At 37.0% G+C, this 15,157-nt stretch overlaps 1 protein-coding gene across 1 annotated transcript; it reads left to right on the top strand.

Annotated features, from left to right (window-relative positions):
• Positions 1–554: 554 nt before the first annotated feature.
• On the top strand, positions 555–1,609 carry LOC125479731. The gene is made up of 3 exons (XM_048589459.1): positions 555–802; positions 1,108–1,170; positions 1,277–1,609. Exons 1-3 carry the CDS (start codon positions 677–679, stop codon positions 1,412–1,414), a joined length of 327 nt encoding a protein of 108 aa, XP_048445416.1. The 5' UTR covers positions 555–676; the 3' UTR covers positions 1,415–1,609.
• The last annotated feature ends 13,548 nt before the right edge of the window (positions 1,610–15,157 follow it).

Genomic DNA, 15,157 nt, shown 5'->3' with positions numbered 1-15,157 from the left:
AAGTCGAATAAAAATTTTAAAAATAAAGTGGCTATAACTTTTGAGGCAAACGAAACGCCTTCGTGGTCCTTCCTGGTTGGCCACTGTAGGGTGCAGCACCACGTTGAGAAATTTTAAGTTGTGACAGAAATATGAATAGTACATCATATACGTGGTGAAAAATTTTATTTTTTAAGTTATTAACTTTTTAACACACATATCCTACCATTTATATAATTATACGTGATATACTACACATGTGACGATTACATTAAAAAAATCTCTCCACGCCGACATGTGTCCCCAAGAAAACCGCCATAAGTTACCCCATTTGGAAAAAAAATGTGGGGATCACGGCCATCCCAGAGTTTCAGCATAAGGACGACGTAACCAACAACTGCCACGTGGGGCAACCTCATGCTCCCAATGCCACGTACTCGAATTTCGCGGTGTATTACTGGCCACGTAACGTTACGTGGTGATCTTGCTCATCTGTGCATTGGCTCACTAGGGTCAACCAGTCAATGAGTCACGACCTACCAAATGAAAATGCAGAGTTTTTATAAACACTTCCCTTCACAATACTTCGTTTTCTTCATCAGATATCAATCGCTACGCTTCTGTTTCTGTCTCCCAGCTCCCAGAAAGCAAAAGAAAATTTCTGTTTCTCTCTCTAAATCTTTCTGTTTCTCTCTCTATGTCTTTCGGTCTTGTCTCTCTCACTATTAAGAAAATGGAGGCTGCACCAATTCGGATTGATAGGAAATCATCCATAGAAACCGAGCCAAAAACGTTGGGAATGGACCAAATTGAATTTGCAAGGGTACTTATGTTAATTCTTCTCTGGGTTTTTGAGACATGCGTATATGCTCCTCCTTGGCAAGAATAGTTCATTTCGTGATGGCAAAAACGGGACGATTTACTATTTACCGTGTAAGACTCTTGTATTAAGCAGAAGGAAGAGAGTAAAGTACACGAGGCTTTATATGGCGAATACAAGATCATTTCTTTATCCCTTTTTGCTACAGTATATGGAATGAAAATTGGAATTATGAGTTTGAATTTTTTTTTTTAAATTATCTTACTTTTTATGGGTTTGTAATTTATAAGTGCGGTGATATCGTGCAGGAGGCAGCTAAGTATGTGGTGAATACAAAGAATATAGAAGAAGCAATGTGCATTTTCACAGAGGTTTGTTGTGGTTGAAAAAACCCTTTCAATAATTTTTTGAATAAATATTTTATAACAATATTAGAGACCAAGATTTAAATTAACTAAATTATTATTAATTATGCAGGGTTTGGAGCCAGTAGTTAGTTCGATCCAGCAAAGTGGTGATGAATTGATGATGGCTTCAGTTGAGGAGCCTGAGTACTCGGAATATTATTACAGAAGACCACGAGGACCCAGGGAGATTGTCTCAGCACCTTTTTAGCTGGTGATTAAATACTTTTGTAATTTAATTACTGCTGGTGTTTTGAATGTAAAATATTGTACAGGATATGGATTGCTTGTTTTTGTTTTTCCTTCAGTCGGTTTTTTTGTAACTTGTCCTTCTTACGATGCCGAGAAAGTTTTGAATTGATTGAGATTTTCCTGAGTATAGCAAACTCGGACTTTTTCTTCTTCAGATTGTTTTTCTTTTCTTTTTAAAAAGGACCAAACGTTGACATCGCCACCGCAGTTCACTTTTTCGGAGGTCAAGAAAGCTCACAGGGCATTTCAACCTCATCCTGATCACTATTTTGTGATTTACAACGTCAGGAATAAAACTGAGGACGTGTCATGTGAAACAAGAGTCTAGAATTCATTTTCAAGTACCGACCACCGTGGTAGTTTCTTGTAGACTGTTTGTTTATTCTTTTCCGGCTCGTGCATAACAGTGGATAGACTTTTCAATGTTTTAAGAGCATGGTTCACTCGAAGTATAATAATATAATTAATTAAAAACTTAAAAAAATAATATAACCAATTATGTCATGACATTTAGTGTTTTGTAATGTATTCTCAGGCATCCTAAAAAAGTCCACGTGATAGTAATCCCTAACTAATTAATACTGATTCTAATCTAACAACTAGTGACAGTGACTCCACTAATACTGATTCTAATCTAACAACCAATACACTTAGTAGGGATGAGATATTCTATGAAAGGTTTATTCTCTTTCATAATTCAATCATTCGACTGAAGTATTTACTGCGATCAGGTTTAACATGATGACTATCATAGTAGGTGCATGTGGAATGTCCTCTTTTATTTTGAATTTTAGGGATTTGATTTGCGTATCTTAACTTAGAGCTTCAGAGTGTTTTTTTATCTCTTTTTCCAATTCGAGTTGAAAGAAGGATCGTCGTGATATCATGTTAATGTTTCAAAGACCTTGAAAATTCACTACTAATTATATCGATATTGTCATTAATTTATTTATTTTGAACTTCAAAATTTAGTTCGAGTGTTTTAACTCAGGATGTAGATTTTTAGTTCATTGTCACATTTCGGCTCAATCGAACCCAGAGGATCAATTGCTTTAATACTATGTCAAGGGTTTAGATACTCTAGTGGCCAACTAATTAATATAAATATTTTTCTTAGCTTAACCACCTATGAAATTAGATGCACGTAGATATTTTAAACGACTAGTAATGGAACCTCAATATGAATTTTTGTGATGTCTAACGTTTATGGGCTTCATTTTTTATTTTCTGTTTCCGGTTTTGTTGTGATTTAGGCCTCATCTCTTTCGCAATTTTTTTAACAAACGATATTATCTACATTAAAGGGAGGAGAAGGAATGGACTTAACCTCACTTTAGTAGCCCATTAATGTGGTTCAAATTTACCTTTGACGAGAATCAAACCTAAGACCTTTCACTTCTCACTTCCAAGTAAAGATGAATACAACTAGACCCTAATACTAGGGGAGTGTAGTCAATTTGGATTTCATAGGATTTTAAAAGACTTTTTTAAGTGACAAATTTCAAAGGATTGTATAATCCTTACAACTTTCAAATGGATTTTTAAGGATTCTTATGGATTTTGATTAAAGATTTGAAAGAATTCTTATGGACTTTAACTAAAGATTTGAATGGATTTTGAGAGACTCTCTTGCCATTTTAAAATTTATTTTTAAATAAAAAATTAAGATCAAACTTGAAAGTAAATGAAGAACTGTGCCCAGTTCTCCCAAGTAACCCCCCTATCCTCCATGTCCATGGTCCCCCACGGCAGAAACCTTCCACCATAATCATTCATTCATGAAAGCGCTTTCGGCTTTTGACTTTTTCTGAGAAGTGATTCCTTTTATGAGAGAGAGAGAGAGAGAGAGAGAGAGAGAGAGATGAATGGATGATGCAAATGTAGGAAAAATGAAGGAGTCCATCAGCAAATACGAGAGAAGAATGGATGCTGCAAAGGTAGGGAAAATGAAAGAGTCCATCAACAAATGCAACTCAAACCCTTCAATTATCCACACCCCCTCTCTTGCCTTCTTCAAGTCCTATCTTCAAAGGTATGATCAACTTTGCTATCTTTGTATACGATCGTATACAATGGTATATTGATTGTATATTGAGAGGATGGGGTGGGTGGTCGAGATGTTAGAAGGAAGGAATGATGGGTTTCTTGGAGAAAATAAAGAGTGAGAAAGAAACCTCGAGTTGCAGTGTGAGGAGAGAGAAAAAGAAGTGAGGGGTTGGAAAGAAATCTTAGGCTTGGAGGTAGAATTTTGTTATGCTTACCATTCATTCTCAAATCCTATAAAATCTCTTATTTAAGGAAATCCTTCAAAATCTATGATTTTTTTGAGTACCTATAGATTTGCATGGACTCTATAAAAACCCTTTAAAATCCTAGTTGACTACACAAGGATTCCAAAGTCTTTCGAAATCCTTTAATTGACTACCCCTATATTTAAATAGAATCTTTTAAAAATCTTAATTGACTTCACCAAGATTCTAAAGTCTTTTAAAATCCTTATTTGACTACACCCCCTTAAGGGGTGTAGTCAAACTAAGATTTTAAATGATTTTAAATGATTTTAAAGGATTTTAAAAGTGATAGATTTTATAGGATTTAAGAGGATTAAAGACTCCTACAAAATTTATATGGATTTTAAAGAATTTGAATGGATTGTGGTGGAAGGATTTGAAATCCTAGGGGGTGAGGTTGGATTCTTTTTAGTCTTGGTTATATATATTTTTTGCTCTCAAATTCCACAAAATCCACAACTTATTGAAATCCTCCAAAATCTTAATTTTTTTAATACACTTAGATTTGTATGGATTTTAAAATCCTTTAAAATCTTTAAATTGACTACATTTAGATTTGAATGGATTCTAAAATCCTTTAAAATCTTTTAATTGACTACATTTAAGGTCTTTTAAAATCCTCTTAAATCTGAGTTTGACTACACCCCATAACAGAGGAGTCTCGAGAGCCGTGTGGTCACTGGTCACTGGCCATTGTGGTGGGTACGCATGTGTGTGTGTGGTGCCACCGTATAATTCGAAGACGGAGAATAGGAAAGAGGACATAGATCTAGAGAATCATAGATAAAAGGGCCGAGGGTCGAGAGCAAAGTGAGGTGAGGTCGAGATAGATGGGTTGGTTTGGATTCAACAGTTGAGATTAAATTTCAACCAAATCCGACAACTATATTAACTCCAGATCTTATATATTTATATTATATATATATATATATATATATATTATTTCGGTCTGGTACGCTTTCAACAGACAAATCAACATTTCATAACGCTGTCCATACCGAATTTTTTCGATTTTGGGGTACCCAATTTTTGGTATTTTTAGTTCGTACTGTAGATGCAAATTTCCGCATTCTTGATATTGGACAAAATTGCACCTACAAAACAATTAACACCTTAGGTCAATGCCAAGAGTCTCACGCGCCCACGATGAATGGAGGGCTTTGGCCAAAGAACCTCCAATGCCAAAGTTAGAATTTAGAGAGAAAAAGTGTTTGGAGTTACAAGAGTGTGGACCTCCCCTTTCAAAGAAAATGGAGTCCTATTTATAGAGCATGGCCGCCCCTCTTTGGAAGGGAGAGTGGCCAGCCCTTGGATGTTTTTCGGGGTGTAATGGTGATTAATTTGGTGATTAATAGATTAATTAGGAATTAATCCATTAATTAGCCTGATTAATTTAATTTATAGAGAATGTTTTGACGGTTATGGAATGATTTCCTTGTAGAGGATATGGAGTAAAGATGGATGAAATAAATTTGAACTTGTTACCTATTTTGGGCACTTTTGACTCGGTTGATGGATGATTATCCATTGCTCGCATGTAGGAAATCCGGTGTATCTCAAGGGTAATTTTGTCCTTTTTCACCTAAAAATCCACGTGTCGGCTCTTAATTATTTTTGGCTCCAAAAATGCTCCTACACCTGCTAGGCTGCTTGTAGGAAAGGGTAGCAGATGTAGAGATCTTCTTGCTCTAGAAAACTTAAGACTGCTTCCTATTTTGATGTAGATTCCCTCTTTAATATGAAATTAGATCATTCTAGGAAAAGGGTTCCCTCTTTAATATGAAAGTAGATTCCCTCTTTAATATGAAAGTAGATTCCCTCTCAAAGCCTATTTAAGTCCACCTTAAGTGGGTTCTTAAATCAACTTTGGAGAGCGATTTATTCTACCTTACAAGAGAGAGAAAGCTTAGAAGATATTTGTTCCCCCTACCCTAGCAATCTTCTACACTTGCCCGTGCAAATGACCATCTTTTGTTGCTTTCTTCACCTTCTCCACGCCGCATCGATGTAAGGAAAACTTAATTCTCCTTGTCTTCTTCTTGGGAGATGTTGCCACGGGGCAGCCGTCGAGGTGGTGTGGCACGTCGGTTGGCAGGGGCTAGGAGTCGACTTGTCATGGGCCAAGAAGATGGTGTGGCAGGGGCCATTGCTTATGCTGTTTGGCTTGATTGAAGCCAAAGATTGGCTCGGCATGGGCCGAGGAAGTGGCATGGCATGGGCAATGGTTTGGGCTGCCATGTTCGGGCTACTTGCCAAAAATAAGGAAACTGCTTGAGTTAGATTTCTCAGTTCCTATAGATGGAGCAGTCAAGGATACAGCTGCCAAGATCGGAGTTGCTAAAGATGAAGTGTCGAATGAGTGAACTGTTAAGTGCAAAAGTGGTTGCTGCCCCCTGACCATTTGCTGCCTAGTTGATCTTTAAGCATTCGATCTTTTAAGCTATGTGGCATTCTCGCACTGAAGAGTTTACCCAAATGGGTGTCGGGGAATTAGTTTAACCTCTCACACTGGAGAGCAGTAAGTTTACCCTTTCACATAGAGAGCAATTATTCTCGCACACGAAGATGCTAGGATCAGTTATTCTCCCATAATCAGTTTTCCGAATAAAGAATGTTTGGTGGGAAGCCCATTTCTGAATGTTGCCGTTGTTATGTCTTCGTTGCAACCAACAATCTTAACCTTCTTTGCTTTGAACCTCTTGACGTAGTTGCGAATTGTCTCCCAAGGGTCTTTTACGATGCTAAAGAAATGGTCAGATGCCCTTTTGATTGAGCGGTTAAACGAATACTCCTTAGGGAAAATAAAGGAAAGTTCGTTGAAACTCCCGATCGATTGCGGCGATAGAGTGTGAAACCAGTTTTGCGCCTCGCTTTGTAGAGTTGTGGCAAAAATTTTGCACATAAGCACATTGTTGTTCCTGTAGAGGATCATGGTACGACGATAGTGCTTGAGATGTTGATCTGGATCTTTGTCTCCCTTGTACTGAATGAAGTAAGGCATAGTAAACCCGTGAGGTGGATCTGTCTACTCAATCTCATTCGTGAATGGTGACATGCTTATGTTGGTCATGTCTCGTTAAAACGCATCGTCAGCAGCCTTGTTACGTTGGAAATTGCACAATCGTTCATTTGGGAGCCTCTCAACTTCTTCTTGAATTTGCCTCTGTTGGGGCAGTGGAACGTTCGGCTACCCTCAGTTGTGACCTATGGGTTTGGGCCACTTTTCCCTATGCTCGACTGGTCTATGTTGCGACTGCGGTGCATGTGTCATGTTCCTGGCAGGCAAATGAGCTGCTCGCAGGCCGCCGGTTAAACTTGAGTCGGATTGAGTGACTGCTTCTCTCCGTTTGCCATGTTGCCTACTCCAATATGAGGTGGAGAATACTCCTTGCAAGCCTAGTTGTGAATAAACACTTCGCCTGGAAGGTTGTCCATGTTGATAATTGGAGTGTGACCTCAATCGTGAACGTATGCTTGTCCATAGGCTTCATCGGGAATATACGATCATCTGCGCGCTAAGATGAGAATATACGCTATCCCAAGAACCCAAGCGGGAGCGTAAACTGCCAAAACGCTCGGATAGTGGCTGGTTGATGGGTTGCTTGCCTGGACGCTGGTGGAGAGGTTCATCTGCCCTTGTCCTACTTCAGGACACCTCGTCCAGGGCACGTTGAATCTCGGTGCATTGCAAGAGTTGATTCACCAAGGTTGTCTGTTGTGCAAGTGCACTCGTCAACTCTATGACTTATCGAGACGAGTGTTGTTTGCCATTTGGATTGGAAGAGTTTGGAAGGAATGTGCCTCTTTGAGCAATGGAAGTGTGGTAGGCTTCGGGCGCGAGATTTGAGTTGGGAAATGTTAAATCCGTGAAGAAATATGGTGAAAATGCCCCCGGCTTGATGGTAGGTACGGATGGTTGAGATAGTTTTGGGTCGACTTGGGCTGCTTGGGAGGCCACGGGGGCAGGCTGGGCCATAGGAGTAGGCTGTCCGGCAGGAGCAGGCTGGGCCGCAGGAGTAGGGCCACGACAGTTGGCTATTCGCCAAGAGCAGGCTGGGCCACGAGAGTGGGTTGCTAGGCGGGAGCAGGATGAACTGCAAGAGTGGGCTGCTCGATGCGTGATGCACGTGAGTGCTTGGCAACGCATTGGGCTGGCATTGGGCTTGCTTTGGTGGCACGGCTCGGGTCGTGATGGTGGTGACACCATGGACTTCGCCACAGGTGGCTATCGTGGTAGCCACCGCGGTGGTTCCTATGGTGGAAACTCGCGGTGGTGGTGTCACATCTCGACTCGGGACGGATCACTTCCAGGACCCGCTCCACCACCGTAGCACGATATTGTCTGTTTTGGGCTTACCATTCCGTCACAGTTTTGTTTTTGGGAACTCACGAGCAACTTCCCAGTGGGTCACCCATCATGGGATTGCTCAAGCCTCTTTCTCACTTAACTTTGGAGTTCCTAAGGAACCCGAAGCCAGTGAGCTCCCAAAAGGCCTCGTGCTAGATAGGGATGGGAATATACATTTAAGGATTACTCCCCTGGGCGATGTGGGATGTCACAATCCACCCCCCTTAGGGGCCCGACGTCCTCGTCGGCACACCACGGCCAGGGTTAGGCTCTGATACCATATTGTCACAATCCAAGCCGGGGCGGAGCACTTCCAGGGCCCGCTCCACCACCGTAGCACGATATTGTCTGTTTTAGGCTTACCATTCCCTCACGGTTTTGTTTTTGGGAACTCACGAGCAACTTCCCAGTGGGTCACCCATCATGGGATTGCTCAAACCCCCTTCTCGCTTAACTTTGGAGTTCCTAAAGAACCCGAAACCAGTGAGCTCCCAAAAGGCCTCGTGCTAGATAGGGATGAGAATATACATTTAAGGATTACTCCCCTGGGCGATGTGGGATGTCACAGGTGGTGCTGCTGCTGCTCCACCTATTGTCATATTTAGCCTCGTGGATCATCATGGTCCCATCTCTTGGATGTTGGAATTTTCATTTGTTGAATTTTCTAAATTTCTAGCTGTTGTACTTCTCTTTTATGTTATATCAAAGAATCTTTGCAAATAAAAAATTTTAATAATAAGAACGTACAAAAATATACAAGTGGACCTTTAGAAAATAGAGAAGAAAAACCTTTTATCTGAGAGTTTTCTACGAGTGTGTATTTCTCCTCTCAATGAAAGCACCAATTTGTGGATGCAAATTTCCATCTTCTTGATCTTGGACAAAATTGCACCTACAAAACAATTAACACCTTAGGTCAAGGACAAAAGCCTCACGCGCCCAAGATGAATGGGGAGGGGGGACTTTGGGCAGAGAACCTATGATGCCAAAGTTAGAATTTAGAGAGAAAAAGTGTTAGGAGAGTTTTTGGAGTTTTACAAGAGTGTGGACCTCCCCTTTCAAATAAAATGGAGTCCTATTTATAGAGCATGGACGACCCTCTTTGGAAGAGAGAGTGGCCGGCCCTTGGATGTTTTTTGGGGTGTAATGGTGATTAATGGATTAATTAGGAATTAATCCATTAATTAGCCTAATTAATTTAATTTATAGGGAAGGTTTTGAAGGTTATGGAATGATTTCCTTGTAGAGGATATGAAGTAAAGATGGATGAGATAAATTTGAACTTGTTACCTATTTTGGGCACTCTTGACTCAGTTGATGGATGACTCTCCACTGCTCGCGTGTAGGAAACCAGTGTGTCTCGAGGGTAATTTTGTCCTTTTCACCTAAAAATCCACGTGTCGCCTCTTGATTATTTTTTACTCCACACGTACGATTTTGGTTTTTTGAGTATTTCTTACCACCCTTAATCATAACTATCACCACAAATAGAAGTTGTGTCATCATTGAATCCACCCACATCTAGCCATTAAGAACCTGCAGAACAAAGAAAGGATTTAGGGAAGAGTCAATCTCTACTGATCCAACTGTGCATAATAGCGGAAAAGAATCGCATATTAGTGATTAAGAGTTGTCACTTGGCAAAATTGATCAAGAATAAATGGGCAAATCGCACCAAAGTCCTTCAAATCAGCAATAGAAATAAGATTAAAGAAAGTGAAAGAATTCAAGAAGGCGTCTTGGAGAAGGATTGGAATGAGAAACGAGAAAAATGAGTATAGCTCACTCACCACATGAGACTTGTTACTTATTATTGCGAATTGAGACTAGATACATCTTAATGTAGACTTTGATTCCATTTCAATTCTTCTTTTCCTTGGTCAACTTATGAATTTTCCATTTTTTATACAAATGAAAATTTTCATTTCAAGGAAATAAATATATAACATAGTACTGGAGAAAATATGTCCTTTTTAGTTTGGAAAATTGGGAAAAAATAACCAAAATTTGGACCACAAATAGAAGTATAACCATCCTTTTAAATTTACAATAATTATAACCAAAATTTAATACAAAAGTACTAATATAACCTTAAATTGAGGTTTTCCAAAAAGAACCCAAAGGCAAAATTAAGATGAAGATCAGGTGAGGTGTCTAGAACTTAGTGATACTTATAAGCTTCTTGTTGTTAGTAAAGGAAAGCATTTGTGAAGATTTGAAGGTCTTGTTGCAGAACTTAGTGGTTGCAGAAAAATGGGAAAGACTCTTCAAAAGTTAGTGAAGATTTGAAGGTCTTGTTGTCACAGTTGTTTGCCACTTGAGGGCTTGAGCAATCAACAAGCACTTTGTATAAGGAGTTGGAGGAAGAAAGCAAGGCTTCTGCAATCTTTTCAGATCAAGCAATGGCCATGATCACAAGACTGCAAAAGGAAAGGGCAGCACTCCATATGGAAGCACTCCAGCAACTAAGAGTGATGGAAGAGCAATTCGAGTACGATAAGCACTGCAAAAGACAAACAACCTTCTTGTCGAGAAGGAGAAGGAAATACAAGATTTAGAAGTTAAGGTTGAAGGCACTCAGAGGCAGACCGAGACTTTCTTGTACACACGATTAACCCGATTCTTATTTTAATTTTACTTTGGTTCTTCTAAAGAAAGAAGAAAATAAACCTCATTTCAATGATATATTGGAGCATCTCCACGCATTGGTGGAGAGCAATGATAATTGGAGGGCAAGGTCAATGAAATTGCTCTCATTATTCACTATACACAGTAATTATCTTTGTGCACTTGCTCTCATTATTCACTCTACATAGTAATTATCTTTGTGCAAGTTTATCTGTCTGAATGGCAAAGTCTACTGCGCTTCACGTGGGGATGTCCCACACCTTATCTGATGGGCTTTCACTCAAGCGCAAGCCCTGCAATTGTTGAAGGGACACCTGCCTTCATTCCAATTGCCTCCCATTTTTCCTATTGATGGAGCAAACACTTTTTGGGCAGATGGAAATTGAACCAGATTTTAAGGGCAATTGCAAGCACGCTGAAGATGCTCTTAAGTAGACCTGGCATTCGTGTCGTGTTTCTCGTGTTCGTGTCATTTTCGTGTCATACCCGATAGCTTAACTGGTCGTGTCGTGTAATACCTGTTAAAGTAAACGGGTAATATGACCCGACCCGAAATCAACCCGTTAATATTTTCAGATAATATGACCCGACCCATTACCCGTTAAGAAAAATATATTTTAAATCAATAAAATGAAAATGAAAAACATAATTTGACCCCAAAAAAATGTAAAACGTAATACTAAATTAGTATATACATACTAAATTTCGGAGTTGACCCCTTAATGAAACTTATAAAGCTTTTCATTACGAGTGATTACATTTTTCACACTTCCACAATAATTATTATTAATTTTATTAATTTTTCACTCAAATAAATAACATTGTTCATGAGATTTGGAGGGTTGTAAAAATCTAAACGACCATGTAACCTTACCAATGGAACTCAAAGCTTACATGTTATTCGTTTTACAAAATCCTCAATTTTCATAGATCATCATGATATAAGATTTTGTGGTATCCACTTCTGTAAATATTTTAAATTGACGATCAAATTAGTTCATTGTATTCATATAGGATCAAGGAGTGTAGCTGTAAAAAAATCATCAAAATCAGAGTTAAAATAACCGTTAAATCATGATTTTTCGTTTATAACCGTCGAAAAGTTTTGTCTCGTTACTTGATCTCTAAATGTTTGTTTTTGCAATTTTTGGCGTATGCGATCTCAAAGCATATATAAACAAGTTTGACGGTTGGATCATTGAAATTAGTTTCATAGGATGCGTATCCCATCAAAATGATACATTAACTAACACTTGTTTGTTTATACTTTCATTAAGTATAACATAAGATTTTGTAGTATCCACTAGTGTAAATATTTTAACTTAAAGATCGAATTCATTCATTGTATTCATATAAGGTCAATGAGTGTAGCTGTAAAAAATAATCAAAATCAGAGTTAAAATAACCGTTAAATCGTGATTTTTCGTTTATAACCGTCAAAAAGTTTTGTCTCATTACTTGATCTCTGAATGTTTGTTTTTTGCAATTTTTGGTGTATGTGATCTCGAAGTATATATAAACAAGTTTGATGGTTGGATCGTTGAAATTAGTTTCGTAGGATGCGTATCCCATCAAAACGATAGATTCACTAACACTTAAGAGTTTATTTATACTTTCATCAAGTATAACATAAGATTTTGTGGTATCCACTAGTGTAAATATTTTAAATTGAAGATCGAATTCATTCATTGTATTCATATAGGGTCAAGGAGTATAGCTGTAAAAAATCATCAAAATCGGAGTTAAAATAATCGTTAAATCGTGATTTTTCGTTTATAACCGTCGAAAAGTTTTGTCTCGTTACTTGATCTTTGAATGTTTGTTTTTTGCAATTTTTAGCGTATGCGATCTCGAAGCATATATAAACAAGTTTGACGGTTGGATCGTTGAATTTAGTTTCGTAGGATGCGTATCCCATTAAAACGATAGATTCACTAACACTTAAGAGTTTATTTATACTTTCATCAAGTATAACATAAGATTTTGTGGTATTCACTAGTGTAAATATTTTAAATTGAAGATCAAATTCATTCATTGTATTGATATAAGGTCAAGGAGTGTAGCTGTAAAAAATCATCAAAATCGGAGTTAAAATAACCGTTAAATCATGATTTTTCGTTTATAACTGTCGAAAAGTTTTGTCTCATTACTTGATCTCTGAACGTTTGTTTTTTGCAATTTTTGGTGTATGTGATCTCGAAGCATATATAAACAAGTTTGATGGTTGGATCGTTGAAATTAGTTTCGTAGGATGCGTATCCCATCAAAACGATAGATTCACTAACACTTAAGAGTTTATTTATACTTTCATCAATATAACATAAGATTTTGTGGTATTCACTAGTGTAAATATTTTAAATTGAAGATCGAATTCATTCATTGTATTCGTATAAGGTCAAGGAGTGTAGCTGTAAAAAATCATCAAAATCGGAGTTAAAATAACCGTTAAATCGTGATTTTTCGTTTATAACCGTCGAAAAGTTTTGTCTCATTACTTGATCTTTGAATGTTTGTTTTTTGCAATTTTTGGTGTATGTGATCTCGAAGTATATATAAACAAGTTTGATGGTTGGATCGTTGAAATTAGTTTCGTAGGATGCCTATCCCATCCAAACGATAGATTTACTAACACTTAAAGAGTTTATTTATACTTTCATCAAGTATAACATAAGATTTTGTGGTATCCACTAGTGTAAATATTTTAAATTGAAGATCGAATTCATTCATTGTATTCATACAGGGTCAAGGAGTGTAGCTGTAAAAAATCATCAAAATCAGAGTTAAAATAACCGTTAAATCGTGATTTTTCGTTTATAGCCATCGAAAAGTTTTGTCTCGTTACTTGATCTTTGAATGTTTGTTTTTTTGCAATTTTTAGTGTATGCGATCTCGAAGCATATATAAACAAATTTGACAGTTGGATCGTTGAAATTAGTTTCGTAGGATGCCTATCCCATCAAAACGATAGATTCACTAATACTTAAGGAGTTTATTTATACTTTCATCAAGTATAACATAAGATTTTGTGGTATCCACTAGTATAAATATTTTAAATTGAAGATCAAATTCATTCATTGTATTCATATAGGGTCAAGGAGTGTAGTTGTAAAAAATCATCAAAATCGGAGTTAAAATAACCGTTAAATCGTGATTTTTCGTTTATAACCGTCGAAAAGTTTTGTCTCGTTACTTGATCTTTGAATGTTTGTTTTTTTTGCAATTTTTAACGTATGCGAACTCGAAGCATATATAAATAAGTTTGACGGTTAGATCGTTGAAATTAGTTTCATAGGATGCTTATCCCATCAAAATGATAGATTCACTAACACTTAAGAATTTATTTATACTTTCATCAAGAATAACATAAGATTTTGTGGCATCCACTAGTGTAAATATTTTAAATTGAAGATCGAATTCATTCATTGTATTGATATAGGGTCAAGGAGTGTAACTGTAAAAAATCTTCAAAATTAGAGTTAAAATAACCGTTAAATCGTGATTTTTCGTTTATAACCGTCGAAAAGTTTTGTCTCGTTACTTGATCTCTGAATGTTTGTTTTTTGCAAATTTTGGCGTATGCAATCTTGAAGCATATATAAACAAGTTTGACGGTTGGATCATTGAAATTAGATTCACAGGATGAGTATCCCATCAAAACGATACATTAACTAACACTTAGAGTTTCTTTGGGTTAAATATTAGGCGGGAAATGGATGGATATAGGCTGCAAAATTTCCCAAACATTAGGCTGGAAGTGGATGAAACTCTTGAAATATTAGGCGGGAAATTAATTATTATAATTTTTTTTATGTGTTTGGTATTTTAAAATTACTTGATATTTTTATTTTTAATATGTTTTATGATTTTTATTCTCAATCTTTACCTATAATATACTATAAAAATAAATAAATAAATAAATAAAACTTAAATTTTAAAATTTATATAGGATAATAATAGAATATTAATTAATAAACAATATATACATATTCATTATATCTATATTGCATTTTATAGTAAGTTTTTTTTAGTAGTTTAAAAAATTAAAATCATCAAAATAGCATTTTTCTTATCGTGTCGAAACAGGTTATCCGCGTGTCACTCTCGTGTAAACCTGTTAAGGACCCGTTATTAACGGGTTATTATCGTGTGACCCGATAATGACCCGATTAGTTATCGTGTTGACCCGAAACCCGTTATTTTCGTGTCGTTTACGTGTCGTGTTAACGGGTCGTGTAAGAAATTGCCAGGTCTACTCTTAAGAGTTTCATATCAATTTTTGGTTATATTTATTATGAACTTAAAAAAGTAGTTATACTCTATTTGAGATCCAAATTTGATTATTTTTCCAAACTTCTCTTGTAGTTTTACACAAAGTAGATATCTCAATCAGATCCAACCGCCACAATTCTCTTGCAACAGCCCATCCCAATAAATG

The sequence above is a fragment of a genome, unplaced genomic scaffold (genome assembly GCF_019419815.1).
Source record: "Pyrus x bretschneideri cultivar Hongxiangsu unplaced genomic scaffold, Pyrus_bretschneideri_v1 Contig1, whole genome shotgun sequence".
In the NCBI taxonomy this organism is placed as follows: Eukaryota; Viridiplantae; Streptophyta; class Magnoliopsida; order Rosales; family Rosaceae; genus Pyrus; species Pyrus x bretschneideri.
Note: the sequence above shows the minus strand (reverse complement) of the source record. Positions and strands in the feature narration are given on the sequence as shown.

Bases quoted from the DNA above. Each gene is read 5' to 3' on its own strand.
- LOC125479731 (XM_048589459.1), top strand. From the start codon at position 677: ATGTCTTTCGGTCTTGTCTCTCTCACTATTAAGAAAATGGAGGCTGCA. The intron at 803-1,107 runs GTACTTATGTTA...GATATCGTGCAG, and splicing joins ACCAAATTGAATTTGCAAGG to GAGGCAGCTAAGTATGTGGT. The intron at 1,171-1,276 runs GTTTGTTGTGGT...TTAATTATGCAG, and splicing joins CAATGTGCATTTTCACAGAG to GGTTTGGAGCCAGTAGTTAG.